The sequence below is a fragment of the Lates calcarifer genome, linkage group LG5, assembly GCF_001640805.2.
Source record: "Lates calcarifer isolate ASB-BC8 linkage group LG5, TLL_Latcal_v3, whole genome shotgun sequence".
Lineage (NCBI taxonomy): Eukaryota > Metazoa > Chordata > Actinopteri > Centropomidae > Lates > Lates calcarifer.
The window spans coordinates 5865055-5879731 of NC_066837.1; the positions used below are offsets into that span (position 1 = coordinate 5865055).

At 42.1% G+C, this 14677-nt stretch overlaps 3 protein-coding genes across 3 annotated transcripts; 2 read left to right on the forward strand and 1 right to left on the reverse strand.

Annotated features, from left to right (window-relative positions):
* The first annotated feature begins 504 nt into the window (after positions 1 to 504).
* On the forward strand, positions 505 to 5566 carry fbxl18 (F-box and leucine-rich repeat protein 18). Its single transcript, XM_018699791.2, has 7 exons — positions 505 to 669; positions 1829 to 2026; positions 2246 to 2595; positions 3033 to 3168; positions 3282 to 4357; positions 4661 to 4879; positions 4973 to 5566. The coding sequence occupies exons 1-7, from the start codon at positions 616 to 618 to the stop codon at positions 5127 to 5129; spliced, it is 2190 nt and encodes a 729-aa protein (XP_018555307.1). The 5' UTR covers positions 505 to 615; the 3' UTR covers positions 5130 to 5566.
* LOC108899386 (stonustoxin subunit beta) lies at positions 5230 to 9379 on the reverse strand. The gene is made up of 4 exons (XM_018699794.2): positions 9151 to 9379; positions 8067 to 8103; positions 7728 to 7775; positions 5230 to 7158 (listed from the first exon to the last, which is right to left on the reverse strand). Exons 1-4 carry the CDS (start codon positions 9187 to 9189, stop codon positions 6638 to 6640), a joined length of 645 nt encoding a protein of 214 aa, XP_018555310.1. The 5' UTR covers positions 9190 to 9379; the 3' UTR covers positions 5230 to 6637.
* A 163-nt stretch (positions 9380 to 9542) lies between these two features.
* On the forward strand, positions 9543 to 14456 carry ptcd1 (pentatricopeptide repeat domain 1). Its single transcript, XM_018699792.2, has 8 exons — positions 9543 to 10187; positions 10276 to 10416; positions 11055 to 11273; positions 11354 to 11455; positions 11751 to 12407; positions 13449 to 13565; positions 13711 to 13893; positions 14010 to 14456. The coding sequence occupies exons 1-8, from the start codon at positions 9723 to 9725 to the stop codon at positions 14265 to 14267; spliced, it is 2142 nt and encodes a 713-aa protein (XP_018555308.1). The 5' UTR covers positions 9543 to 9722; the 3' UTR covers positions 14268 to 14456.
* The last annotated feature ends 221 nt before the right edge of the window (positions 14457 to 14677 follow it).

The following is a 14677-nucleotide window of genomic DNA, read 5'->3' on the forward strand; positions in this document are numbered from 1 at the left end:
CTCTTCTTTTGTCATCATCCTCTTTCTCTAAAAAGCAGGTTATTCCTTCAACATATCCTCACATATGAGCAAATATTTATGTATTTTGGGGGAAATAACATTTTAAGCAATGAACTGCGGGTAATAATAGTCTATAACAACATCGCAAACTACATAACTAGTTTGTATTTCCTCGTTGATGTGTTGACATGCTGATTATTTATTCTTTTTTCGCAAGGAATCAAAACAAGTCTAGCAGAAATATGAAATGTTGCAAATATTACTTTTAAGTTACAAGAACTTAGGTGCAACAGTTCGTCCGTCTCATTACTATTGATATTCTATTAGGTCTCCTCTAAAAATATTTAAAAGCAATAATATTTTAAGTAGCCTTTAATTTGTTAGATACTACTGTTGTTTGTATTTCTTTGCATCCTTTGTATTACAATTTGCTGCGATAACTAGTAATAAAATAAAAAGTTGGCTTGAACCGACAGGAAATGGGTCCGTCACTGTCAAACTCTCCGTCACTGTGCAGCAGTAAATATCATCCGTAACGGTTGGTCCCCTGTGAAGCAGCTTCATGGGAACATGAAGCCCAGGTTGGCTGGATGAACATTTAAAATTTTGATCATCATGAGTGGGCTAGTGAGAAGGATTTCAGAGGACATGGATCGACAAATTGTACAGGTTGGTGGACCGACAAACCCCAACAACAGGTCATTATTTTCTTAACGGTAACGCCGAGCGGACCAGCTGAACTGTTAGCTAATGTTAACGCTAAGTTGGGTCGTACCAGACTTCACTCAAATTTCAGTTAACTTTTTCAACCAAGTTTAGTCAGTATGCATAGGCAGTGCGGTAGCATGACATGTGTTTTAGTGTGTATTTTCAAACGTTACGCCTAAGTTAACCTAGTTGTAAACTAAACTACAATTAATGTGTATATGAGGGGACAGACAGAGAGACACTTTTGCTGGTGGTAATACTTCTATTATTCCTATACAGTTTTGTATAGTTTTGTGAAGTGTCATCTATCTGGATATAAAAATCTGGTTTGTCTATAAAATATCAGAGCTAAGTGAAAACTATTCAGTTTATTAGCGTTTGTGACTACGAAAAGCATTAAATAATCAGATTTGAGAAGCTAGCAACCACAAATGTTTGTCATTTTTGCTTTTAGTTTCTGATAAATTTCCATTTTATCGATTATCGACACAGTCTTGACACTTAGAAACAGTGTTTTTGTATACTGAAGTATAACCTGCAGGTTAGTAGGATCAGTGTTGTCACTTCCTAATAAAAATATTGCACCAAAAATATGTTTCCACTCTTGATGTTAAACAAGTTGTATGTAATATATAATATGTATGGAGAGATGGTGATATGGATAAAACCATCCACCATGGTATATGATTATCACTATTGTCATAAAATCTCAACAAACATTTGATAACAGTCATGGATAAAATGTCTACAGCAGATAAAATCCAGTCTTCCCATAAAGTAGTCCTGTTTATTGATGTGCAGTATTTCCTTTAATTACCTAATGCATCCAGAGTTTAAAAAGAGAGCTATCAGCATAAATGATATGGCAAAATCTCTGATGGTGCAGCAGTTTTTATCCTCCCACTGTATAAATCTTCATGTTGCCCAGCTCTAATTTATTGTCTTAATAACTTAATAGCATCTTTGTCTGTGCTGGACCTCATAACAAAATGCAACAAATTTGTAATTGTCACCAGACACTAAATGATTTGTGGTATTTTGACCATTCTTCCAAAGGCTGACTGAGTACACAGAGGGTGTAAAAGCACTTAACCATTACGCTGTTTGCTGTTTGTCTCAGGAGGTATACGATGAGGACACAGTGTCGTCTACCTCAGTGGGAATGTCGGATTTGTCAGATGAGATTCTGCTGTGCATCCTCCGCCATGTTCCAGTGTGCGACCTGCTGCTGAATGTGGCGAACGTCTGCCACAAGTTACAGACACTGTGCCATGATAAGACCCTGCTCACACACGTCAGCCTGTCTGAGGAGTATCTGGTAAAGCTACTTAAAAACAGTTGCACTGTAAATGCATATTTCAGGATTATTTAATAAAGATCTTTGTCACAGTTTATCCAGTATTATTTAAGTTCATGCATGTATGTGGATCTTTATGTATATTTAGAACCATTTCTTTAACAACTCAGTGGAGTAGTTTTACTTGTATTTTTAACAGATGGAAACATTTAAAACATTTTGTTCTTGCTTGTCCTCCAGGCTGATGATCTTTTGGTTCGGCACATACTGAAGCAGCTGGCCAATCACGTGCAGTCTCTCAGCCTGAACGGTTGCTACTGGCTGTCTGGGTCTACCATGGAGTCTCTCGCTCGCTGCAGGGCAGTGACGCACCTCGACATCACTGGGTGTCGCGTCACTTCTGTCCGTCTGTCCCGTCTCCTCTCCTCCCTCTCTTTACTCAGATCACTTGCTTTTGATGTGACACCAGGCTTCAACTCTGCTCAGCTCAGCTCAGAGGCGGTGGGTTCACTGAGCCGCCTGTCGGAGCTCAGACAGACGCTGTTGACGCCGAGTTATGGTGTGGTGCCGTGCTGCGCCCAACTCCGCAAGTAAGGCTCTGTCAGATCACTGAGATTTCACACAATGTTGTTAGCTTCTTGTAGGTATTTGGTCATAAGCGAATGTTTCACACAAATTAAAATTCTAAACTGATGGTGCTAGATGAAAAGTTAAGGGATCACCAAAGTTATTACAGTTCATCCTGAAGGAGACATGAATGGCTGCACCAAACTTCATGACAATCCATCCACCAGTTGTGGAGGTGTTTCACTAAAAACTATAGATATAACCACATGATGGCACTAGATAAAAAGTCAGAGTGCCACCAAATTCATCCTCTGGGAACCATGAACGTCTGTGCAAAACTTCATGGCAATCCATTCTGTAGTCATTGAGATATTTCTGTTTGGACAGTCTGACATAGCCATCCCTAGGGCCATGGCGCTAGCGTACCTAAAACATGTGTATCTGTTTTTGTGTAATGTAGACTGATGCTACAGTTTGACATCCCGGATGTGACCAGAGAGGGTGTCGGTGTTTGCTGTCAGCTAATGGTTGGTCAAAGCAGTGTGCCGCACTACCAGCAGCTGGAGGAGTTCACTGCCAGGCTGGCTCCAGGGGAGGTGAGATAGTTATTATACATGGACATGTAATATTTTCTCATATGCCTACAATACAAACAGTAGTGATGTGTTTAGTGTGTGTAACTGGTGTATCTGTGTGTTAATGTCTATAGGTAAACCAGACCTTGCTCCTCCTTTATCTGGCAGTATTCAGTGTTCATGTTCCGAAACGTCTCAGAGTTTTCCTTGTCTCGATTCCTGGCCCAAATCCTGCTCACTGGCCCGCCGCTCCCTCACTGGCTCAGAGCTTGGGTCAGCAAGGTGACCTGGAGGCCCTGCAGCTCCCTCGGTCCTGGCTGGATTCCGTGTCACTAAAGAGAGCTCTGGAGGGAAACAGTCCGAAGCACCTGAGCTTCAGCCGCTGCCCGGCATTGTGGCCACAGGTGTTCCAGTCGCTGCTGGAGGGAGGAGTCAGAGATGCTACACAGCTGACCAGTCTGAACCTCAGCGGGATCAACCAGGTCCTTTATTCAGAGTGTAGGAATGTGGAGGATCACCTGGTTCCAGGGACAGTGAGCCGGTTGGCAGTTGGCTGTTCCAACATTAAACACCTGAACCTGATGCACACGCACTATCATCATGAACATTCACCTGGGCTGGCTGGGGAAACACACTTGTGCGCCAGCTTGGTCAAATTCAGACGCCTGCGCTCTCTCACTCTGCCTGCCTGCGCTCTGTCAGACGGTTTAAACTCGCATCACCTCTCTACAAACACGTCTCCCTCGTCGTTGTTCCTGGGGCTAAAGAAAGCTCCACGCGTGGGGATCCAGAATTACAAGCCTGACTCAGAGTCCGCTTTGTCAGGGGACAGTACGTCAGGGCTCACTCAGCTCTTAGCCGGCTGCCCTTTTTTAGAGACCTTAGAGATCATTGGTCCAGGTTTCGTCTCTGCGATGCCTCGACTCGAGCCGTGCACTCGTGCCAGCGTAGAGCCTCGTGGTATGTGCGCGTGGGCTCGAGGAGTTGGCGATGCGCATTTAGCCGCACTTGAGGCTTTGCCTCGATTACATCGTCTGACTCTGGCTGGGCTTCCTGGGGTCTTGAGGGGGACAGGGCTGGTACAGCTGGCCAGACAGTGCAGAGACCTACAGGTTTTATCTCTGGCCAACATGGGATCCCTAAAAACCATGAACTACACCCCTGCCTTGTTGGACATGCTGAAACAGTGCACGCAACTACAGGAACTCAGGTCAGAAGATTCCTTTATGTACCCTTCATTTACTGCAATAATAAACAACCTAACTAAGAATTATAAAATCTATAATGATAACGCCAGAAATTCCTTGTCATTTAGCATTAGTGAATTATATACTTTTTAATTATTATTGGACTTTACCTTATAGTTTGATGGAATTGTTTTTGTCATGAAAGGTGATGCTTTAAACTCATTACAGAATAAAGGCCTGTAGACCAGTTTCTCTTGATTACATTTTGTGGAAGGAGTTCACATCTTTGCTTGTTCATTTTGTTGAAAATTGTTTGTGTGTTTTAGGTTAGAGCAGCCTTACCTGAATGCCAACGTGGCATTCTTTGAGGCTCTGTCCTCCTGCTCTCGTCTCCAGCGTCTCTGCCTTATCTCACGCAGCGGCACCTTTGACCCGTCAGCCACAGAAACCTTCATGGAGCGATGTGGTCATGTCATCATGTGCCACATGTTCATGGGCGGCACCTTGGTGGCTTGTCGCACACTGCAGAAGGCTCTGCTGGACAGGTCAGTGATTGTGTGTGTGGACATACCATACACCTAACATTTAATAGTGAGATCTCAAATGTCACCTTTTCTTGTGTTTTCTCCCTCTGTTAGATTTTCAGCTGAGCGCTCAGCCCTGAGTGTGGTCATCTACCCACTACAACATGAAGACCTGCACTCAGTCATCAGAGATATCCCACTAACACTGCTGGATCGGATAACTTTGTTCCAGAGCCACGTAGCCCAGCCACCACATTTATCACCATTGTGACATCACCAGAAAGCTTCAGTGTGATAGGTGCTTAGCAGCTGAGGTGCTCAGACTGTTTTTTGTTTTTTCATCAGGAAAAAAAAAGACAAATGAAAGAGACTGATTTTCATCTGCACTCTGATTGTGTGATCTGTTACACCAATAACGGTTACAACAATCCATCAATAATGCTTGTTTACATTTACATGACTCATGACTCAAGACATGGTGGTCTTTAAAGGGAAATCTACTTCAGCTCACCTCCACCAGGAGGTCAAAAGTCAGGGTAGGAATATTAAGTCTCTACATCATTTTGTATTTGGTGCCACGAAGGCCAAAATTCTGGCATCTCAGTCAAAGATCATTTCTGCTATTTTAAAAATAAGTGCCAAACGATATAAATCAAGGGATGTATTTCTTCTGAAACCACAGTATTGTAATAAACGCCATATAAATTATTTTTAATTCTTGTCCGTGCACCAACACCAGTGATAACATGTTTGTGCTGTGGCCTAGTCTCCACAATTGTGTCAATAACACATGCACATAACGGTAACTTTCTCCTTTATTGTCAGGTACTTCTATTTTCATTTACTCACTTATGATTTGTTTCAGTTTGACTAAGTGTCTGAAGGATTAGTTGAGTAATTTTTTTCAATTATCCATGAATGAACAATTTTACTGTGAATTTTTGCCACAGTTTTTACTGCCCAGTTACTCTGTTTCCATCCTACAGTGTGATTTATCTGTTGGTCCCGCAAGACACTGCAGCTTAGCCGCTCTCCTATGGCTTTAATGGTGATTTACTCAGATATTTACAACATGTTGCTGCAAACGTTTTGAGACATTTTCATGTAAGTAAAACTGCTCATTTCATCAAAACATATAACAAAAGACTGGTGAGATGATATGTGTCACGTCAACAAAGTATCCAGTGACATTTTCATGTTATAATGTTGAGACTACTGTCCGATAAGTTCTGAATCAGGTTTAATTACAGTTGTGTAGAGGTGGGCATTTACCATAACAACCTGAGGCCTCTCAAGCAGCAGAATACACTGAAACAGAACGACACTAAAAACAAGGCACAAGCAGCTCTGTGAGGTGCTTTAAGCTAAATGCTAAGGTCAGCATGATTTACAATTCCTCCTGAAGGAAACATGCGCCATATATGTATACTCAAAATTTCACAACAATCCATCCAATAGTTATTCAGATATTTCAGTCTGAACCAAAGTGGTCAACTGACCAAACAACTGACATTGCCATTCTTGGAGCAACAGCATTAGCATGGCTAAAAATGTAAACGTATTATTATTGTGATTTGTTTAAATCTGACAAATCAAATCAGCATTAACATGGAGTTTTTATGATTCTTAAAAAACAATTTAAAAAAATCAAAGTTTTGTGTTTCCTGCAGCCTGTTATGTGGCTTGATGTTTTGCGGTATTCACATCTGTGCTGAAAACAATAATGATCATTCCCACTTGTTGTACAATATCACCAGTGGACCAACATTTGCTGGACCTCTACTCCAGGTCACACAGCCAGGCCCTGTCTGCGACCCACAGTCCGGGGTACAGCGGCTGAGTGAACGTGGTCTCGACTCTGTGCATCAGCTGCAGCTTCATGTCAGAGACGCAGTAGAAGGTCAGAATACCTGCCTTATGATCCAGGTACACACTGGCTCTGGAGGACTGAGGCGGCGGCACTGCAGTCTCCTCATTGTTGTGCCTGAAAATTTCATAGTTTTTGTTTAAGTCTAAACTCCAGGACTTGTCGTTGCAGCCAAATGCGCACTCGTCGTAATAGCCTGATCTGCCAAGATCTTTGTACACCACCGCTATTTCAGCAGACTCTTCAAACTCCACCTCCCAGTAACAGCGTCCTGTCAGGCCCTCTTTACACAGCACCTGAAAGAGGTGAGAAAACCTGTCCGGATGTTCAGGATAGTCCTGGACAAACGTTGTGAGCTCTGCCTTTCTGTTGTCCTTGGACAGAACCAGCTCTCTGTATGCAGTGTTTGGGTCCAGGGTGAGGTGACAGTAATCTGGAGAAGAGAGGAAGAAGTTGATACATGTACAAAAACTGATAGATCTTTCATTTAGTCACCTTGTGCCACTGTGTGGCAGCATTTTACCTCAGGAATACAGCTGCACTCTCACTCAGTATAATAATATGTTTGTCTCATGTTTGTACGCTAAATATGGAGCTACTGTGATCATCTGGCTCTGTCCAAAGGTAACTAAACCTGCCCACCGCCTGGAAAGCTGTTTTACAGAAAATAATTTCTGACTGGGTGTATTGAAAGGTCAGTAGGGCCTGATAGTATTCATCCCTAACCACCATAAATTGTAGTATACTCTCCTCAGAATGAACCACTACGTTTGAGGTGACAGGGAATCTGTACCAGATTGTTCTTAAAGACTCTAATAAATGACCCTCATCTCTTTATCCCGAGATACTTACCTTGCGTTCTCAAGATAATGAGATTATATTAAATGGTTGCAACTATTTATTATGTCCTGAAGACTAAGCAGCATATTCACAACAGTCCACATGACTGTGATGAGACTGTGTTTTACTGTCTGAGTTTTACTGTAAATTATAGAGACTCACATTTTAAGAGGTCCTCTCTGGTCTGAGGTTCATCTGTCAGTGAATCACCTGTTGGTTTCACAACAAACACACAGAAGAAGAAGGAAAAAAAACATGTAAACCACAAACTCAGCATTAAGTGACTACTTATAGAAGTACTTTATAACTGAGGAAACACTGAATATTTCTAAAATCACTCATGAATAATGTTGTTAATGTAACTTGATAAAGGATCATATGAATCTGAAATGTAGACTGATAAATAATGAATGAATTAAATGAAACACTAATATGTTTCTTATGGAACAAAGTCCAGTCTCAGGTGCTATGCAGTGCTGTGTGTGTGTGTGTGCTGTGCACCTGATGGGGAGGGAACTCGCTGGTCTTGTTCTGGGGCCTGTAAAAATCATACATATAAGTTAGTATATAAGTAGTATATAGTGTAGTGCTCTTTGTGATAGAAAATGTAAAAAAATGTGTGACATTTGGCCGTTTAGTGTGGTGTACAGTAAATTTATGATTAAATATCAGGTGAACAACATGGGAAAACAAACATTTGTCATAATCCTCTTGCCTGTAATGTCTGTAATCCCACACACACGCAAAGATTCTGTTGAATTATGTGCAAAACTTTCATCCAGGAGTATAATTTTGATAAGAAAATATTGGTAGTCCTTTCATATTATTCTAATATAACTTCCTTTTCACCTAAATGTACTGATGTTTAAAGATACTGGCCTCAGATTATCAGGTCGTACCAGATTCAACAGTATCAAGGAGTCATGTAACTTAACCATCTCAGTTCTGGGTATTGTTAAAATGTTCAGGAAAAATAGAGAAGGAATATGATTTTTACTTCCGTGTTTCCAAGCCCCAAAAGTATATATAGAACTCCATGGACTCAGTTGATGCAGGAGCCAAACTGCAGCCAGTAAATAATTCACAAGATGCCCTTATTTAGCGAGAGAGTGAAGCTTTAATCGCTACAATGAACAGCTCTCCATGCCTGTGATTAAAATTAAAGTTCAAATTATTTAATTGAACTTTGGAGCCGTCTGTCGAGACAAGATAAAGATGATAACACTGTTACATGGCTTCCCTTACACGGTAATAATGTTGACTGAACACAGCCTATTTTTTAACTGCTATTTATAGCCTGGTTTATTTATTTATCCATCGCTTGATCTCAAGTGTGAATGTGGAGACTTTAATTCTTGTAAACCAACATCTGGCATTATAAATGCACAGATATCACATATAAATGAAATAATGTCTTAATATTGTGATCATATCAGTTAGATAAGGGCAGATAAATTCCGGCTTTATTCGGTCTGGGTGCGGACATTTGACATACACAAACACACACACACACACACACACACACAGAGAGAGAGAGAGAGAGAGAGAGAAGAGAGAGTAATTTCTAAACTCTTTTTTTTTTTACCATGGGCGGTGATGGTGGATCTCCAGCTCTGTCTCCCATCACTGGAGCTACTTCAGTGTGTATCCGTGAAGTTTGTGTTCGACGCTGACAGCTTTGGTTGTTTTTAAATTAGTCAAACCACTCTTTAAATATTCCACTTTTAGTCCGACTCTCGGTCTTTACCTCACTTCACCCCAGGAAGAGACGCAAACATGCACGAAACTTTTGAAACCAGCTGGGGGCAGTGGTGTAGATCGCAGCCTTCAGCGGCTCCGGCATAATAATCAATCACCGATGTAGTCGATCGGAGCGCTACATCGTAACAAGAATAGACGAAACGTTTTTCAACTATTTATGTAACCTAGTCATAGAAAATAACATTTTGATTCAAATATTTCTCTTGTTAGTTCTCGCTGGGGACCAAAATGCTAAAAACGAGGCGCTTAATTGTTATCGTTTGTTATCGATTATTCAGGTCTGACGCCGTTTGTCATTGAGACAAGCATGGTGAGCAACATGTCTGAAGCTACGTAGCGACTAGCAAAGGATGAAGTTTTGTAAACCGTGTAGTTAGCTCTATATAATTGTTAAATATGTTAACGTCTGTGGCAAGGTCGTGCGCGCGAAACGGGAGGAGGCTGAACTTGCTCTTCCTTGAGAAATCACCCAGAGGCCTGAATCTAACGGGGGTACAACATTTGTCACAACACCGGTCAGCCAGGCTCCTCACACCGACTCCCTGGCAGCTGCCAACGGGTCTAACGGTCAGGTCCGTGTCCCTGTCAGCCGCTTTGGAGCGGGATGCGGAGCCTGTGGGCGTCCCGTCAGCCCCAGAGGACAAGGACAACTTCGGCTCCCTTTCCACCGACATATCCTCCAGGAGGTCGTTCAAGAAAAGCAGCCCGTACATCCAGGATCTGCGATACCGAGAGAACGACGACGACGCCTTGGAGGGAGCAGAGGAGTCAGACCAGGTGCAGGCTCGCAGGAGGCCCGGGAGGAGAAACACACCGTACTGGTACTTCTTACAGTGCAAGAAGCTGATCAAAGACAACAAGGTCAGTCACGGTTGAACTGTTGTGTCTGTCTTGCTTTATTTTATTTTATTTTTTAAACTTTTCTAAACATATTTTTGTCGCCTCGCAGCTGCAGGAAGCTCTGGATCTGTTCAGCAGAGACATGCTGCAGGTGGAGAGGCTGCAGGCGCAGGAGTACAACTACACTGTCCTGATAGGAGGCTGTGGCCGAGCTGGACAAATGAAAAAAGCCTTCAAACTCTACAATGATGTAGGAATATTTCATTTTATCATGTTTATATGTTCACTCAGCATTTTTATCGATACTTTAAAAGTTATTTCAGACATTAAAGTGAGAGAAAAGCAATCAAGACGCATTTTATAGCAACTGTTTTGCATTTTTATTATATTATATGGTTTATCTTACACGGAGGAATGGACATTATCAAACATCAGTCAAGGCTTTAGTCTTCATCCGTCGTCCTTTGTCAGATGTTACATTAGCAGAGTAAAGTAAACCAGTTAGTAAAATCTGAAACAGTTCTGTCCCTTAAATAATCAAATATGTGACTTATAGTTACATTACATATTTAATGCTGGTGTGAGGTACATTTTATTAGTGTTATACCTATGCTGTGCTATGTTATCTTTCCTAATTAACAGCTAAAATCAGTTGCTTTAAATGTATCCTTATTCTTTTCCCAGCACTGATGCAAAATAATGAAAATTTAAGTGTTAGTTTTAGTTTTTGTTTTATTTTACAAGTTGTGCTTTTAGCCTAAAATGATTTACTCCACATTGTCAAATACATCTTTTTTTCTAAGTTAAATTTCTTGAGGCTTTGTGCACATAAACACTGACCTCCTCAGATGGTGTGATAATGTGTGTTTATGTATGTGTTTTGTGCAGATGAAGAAGCGAGGTCTCGACGCTGTAGATGCGACGTACACTGCACTGTTCAACGCCTGCGCTGAGTCACCGTCGAAACAGGCCGGTCTCCAGCAAGCGCTGAAGTTGGAGCAAGAGCTCCGTCGCAAAAACTACCCCCTCAGCACCATCACGTACCACGCTCTTCTCAAGGCGCACGCCGTCACCAACCACCTTCAGGCCTGCATTCACACACTCAGGGTATGACGTTAGTGGAAAGAATTTGGTTTATTCAGTTGTGGGAGATTTCTGTTAATACATGGGTGTGTGTGTGTTTATAGGAGATGCTGCAGAATGGACATGTTGTAACTCAGGAGACGTTTCACTACCTGCTGATGGGCTGCTTAAAGGACAAAGACCTGGGATTCAGACTGGCTTTACAGGTAGATACATGTTTACAGGAAACTACAAAAGCTTTTTTAGAGAATAAGCGCATGTCCATGTTAAGCTTAAACTGTGGCTGTGCACAGTGTTGTTATGTTCCACCTGAAAGGAGCATGATGAAGAAGAGAGTTAGCTGTTTTCCTGTTGCTCAGATGTTACAGAGTGGACAGAAATCTTTTTTTTCAAAACAACCTAGAAAAGCAAGTGTGCAACAATTTGCTTCCACATGTGACAGTGTTTTAAAAATTAGGCGACCTAGCATGGATGTAGTCTAACTCTGTGTGTTTGTTTCAGGTTTGGCGCCAGATGCTGAAGTCAGGGATTCGTCCAGACTCCAAGAACTATAACCTGCTCTTGAGAACTGCAAGGGATTGTGGGATTGGTGATCCTGCCCTGGCCACTGGTGTTCTGCTTAGTCCTGAGTGGGAGAGCCAGGAAGAGACAGAACATGCATCAAATGTCAAGTCAGAGTCTGGATGCAAGGATGTAATAGACATTGACCTTCTGGAGAGGCAGTTGTTTATTGAGCCTGATTCACACAGAGACAGTGAGGAGTCCCTTAGCAGGCAAGAATCAACCCACCTGATACCAGTCAGACAAAATGAAAGCACCTCGCTGCCTGTTGACTTAGTTAATGTCACAGCTCCTAATCTGTTGGACATTTTTGAAGGGAGGAGGGGCGCTGTGGTCTCCCTCGGAGGTGTGAATGGGGCATATGATAGGCTTGCCCTGATCGGAGGAGCTAAAGGTTTTCTGGAGAAGATGGCAGCTAACAAACTCAGTCCAGACCTCAGAACTCTGACCCTGTTGGCCGATGTAATGGAGCCGGGTTACCAGTCTCTGCAGATGCTGCTGAGAGTCGCCAAGCAGCATCACGTGAAGCTCGACGTCGCGTTCTTTAACTCTGTGATTCGCAGAGCGGCCAGAGCTCGTGACCTGGAGGCGGCAAAGGTAAACACACACACGGTGGTCTTTCTATGGTTGTGAGGACACTCATGGACATGATGCATTCTCCATAACCTAACAGCATCCATCACAAATAATGTAACTAATCCCAGTCTTTATCCTAAACCTCCTTTTAACCTTCACCCTAAAACCAGTTCTTAACCCTCAAGCAGCCATCTGAAGAACTGAACAGGACCTGCTAGCATGTCACAGCAATAGTTTCGAACAAAAACCTTCCCACACAACTGCAGAAAGACTCCTACAAGCACTCAGCTCCATCTAGCCAAGCAATTTTATATTGTAGTTTTGTGTGGCCACATTTCTGTTTGTACAACATCACTATGTAGACTTAAAGTGTCCAAGTCTGACTTAGAAATAAGACATTATGGTATAAATTATCATATAAATAAATACATACAAAATGTATGTCACATATTTCAGCAGCCAATGAAATGCTGCATTATGGAATCAACAACTATTAAAACTATAAAATAAATGGAAAACACTGTTATTGTGACCAGAAGCAGGATTAATGAAATTAATTGAAATTGTAGGTTATTTCATAACATCAAGGTTTACGTTTTGTCCTTATTCAGTTATGCCATACTGTATTTCATAAGGGGGTGGCACAGTGGTGCAGTGTTTAGCACTGTTGCCTCACAGCAAGAAGGTTCCAGGTTCGACCTCTTGCCTCAGTCTTTTTGCCTACTCCGGCTTCCTCCCACCATCCAAAGACATGCACATTAGGTTAATTGGTGACTCTAAATTGCGAGCAGGTGTGAATGTGAGTGTGAATTGTTGTTTTTATATGTTGGCCCTGCCATGGACTGCTGATCCGTGCAGGATGTACCCTGCCTCTCGCGCACTTAATGGATAAGCTTTATAGATAATGGATGAATGTATTTCATATCGTCTACTTTTGGAATTCATTCACTGTGTGCCATGCACAGCATAAGAACTAAGTGAGAAATGTTATATTTTTATAGTTTAGGTTGAAATACTTTAAGTGTGTGTGCAGGTTTTTGACACATTTCTTCCTGTTTCCAGGGTGTGTTGAGTGTAATGCGACAGCGCAACGTAAGCGTCGATGTGCAGACATTTGGAAGCCTCGCGTTAGGCTGTGAGCGACAGAAGGATGGTCTGCAGCTCCTGAAGGACATGGAGGTGAAGAAACACACATTATAAAAGTCTACATGTGTGAATGCTACAGTAACACCAGTGTTGTATTAGGAGGAGTAGTAGTGCGAGGAGAGGACCATTACTGTGATTTAAGAGCTTCACATCCCTGACTCTCTGTGTTTTTCTGCAGGAGGCAGGACTTAGGCCTAATGTCCATGTATTCTCTGCTTTAATCGGCCGAGCAGTTCAGAGACTGGATTACGCCTACCTAAAAACACTCCTCAAAAGTATGAGCGACATGGAGGTGTGGCCCAATGAGGTTATCATCAGACAGCTGGAGTTTGCTGCACAGTATCCTCCCAACTACAACCAGGTGAGAATATGTACAGTACCTGACCACACAAGAGTTTCAGCTTCTCTCTGTTCTTCTCTTCTTATTTCACCTCGTTTTCCTCCCCTCCAATCTTGTCTCCTCTCTCTCAATCCCAGTACAAGACAAGAAACAACTACCTGGTCCAGATCGATGGTTTTCGTGGTTACTACCAGCAGTGGCTGAGAGCCATGCCTGCGCAGGGTGCTGAGGACGAACAGGCAGAAGTGCAAACCGAACGAAATGCTGCAGCGCTGGAAACAGAAGCTGCAGATGGACTGTCGCAGGCTCAGAGGAACCAGAGAGCAGCAGTGAGGAGATATTACTCTCGTAACAAAGGAAAGACGAGCAGCACTGCTCTGTTACAGAAATCCTGAAAACATATCTGAAGTCTCTCCTTGCTTGTCTGTTTGCATTCATCTGTGTAAAACTGAATGGACTTTGTCAGAGAAGAGGACCCCATGTACCTTCTATCAGTTAACTTTGTGCAATTTCATTTTACACAACAGATCAATGATGTTGTCATTTATGCTGCAAAATAAAAATAAATAACTTCCAAGTTTCAATTCAGGATTCTTGAAATGAAACCTCATCATCTCTCTACTTTATGTTTAATTTTGAAGCATTGATTTTAGGGTAATTTTCTGTCAGCTGTAGTTAAAGCAGGAACTTTAAAACTATTTGTAGCTAATGATGAATAATGAAATGATTCAGTTACTGAGGTATTTTCCAGTTCCAACGTAACATAATATAACGCTTCTGTGACTTAAAGCTCCAGTCCAGTAGG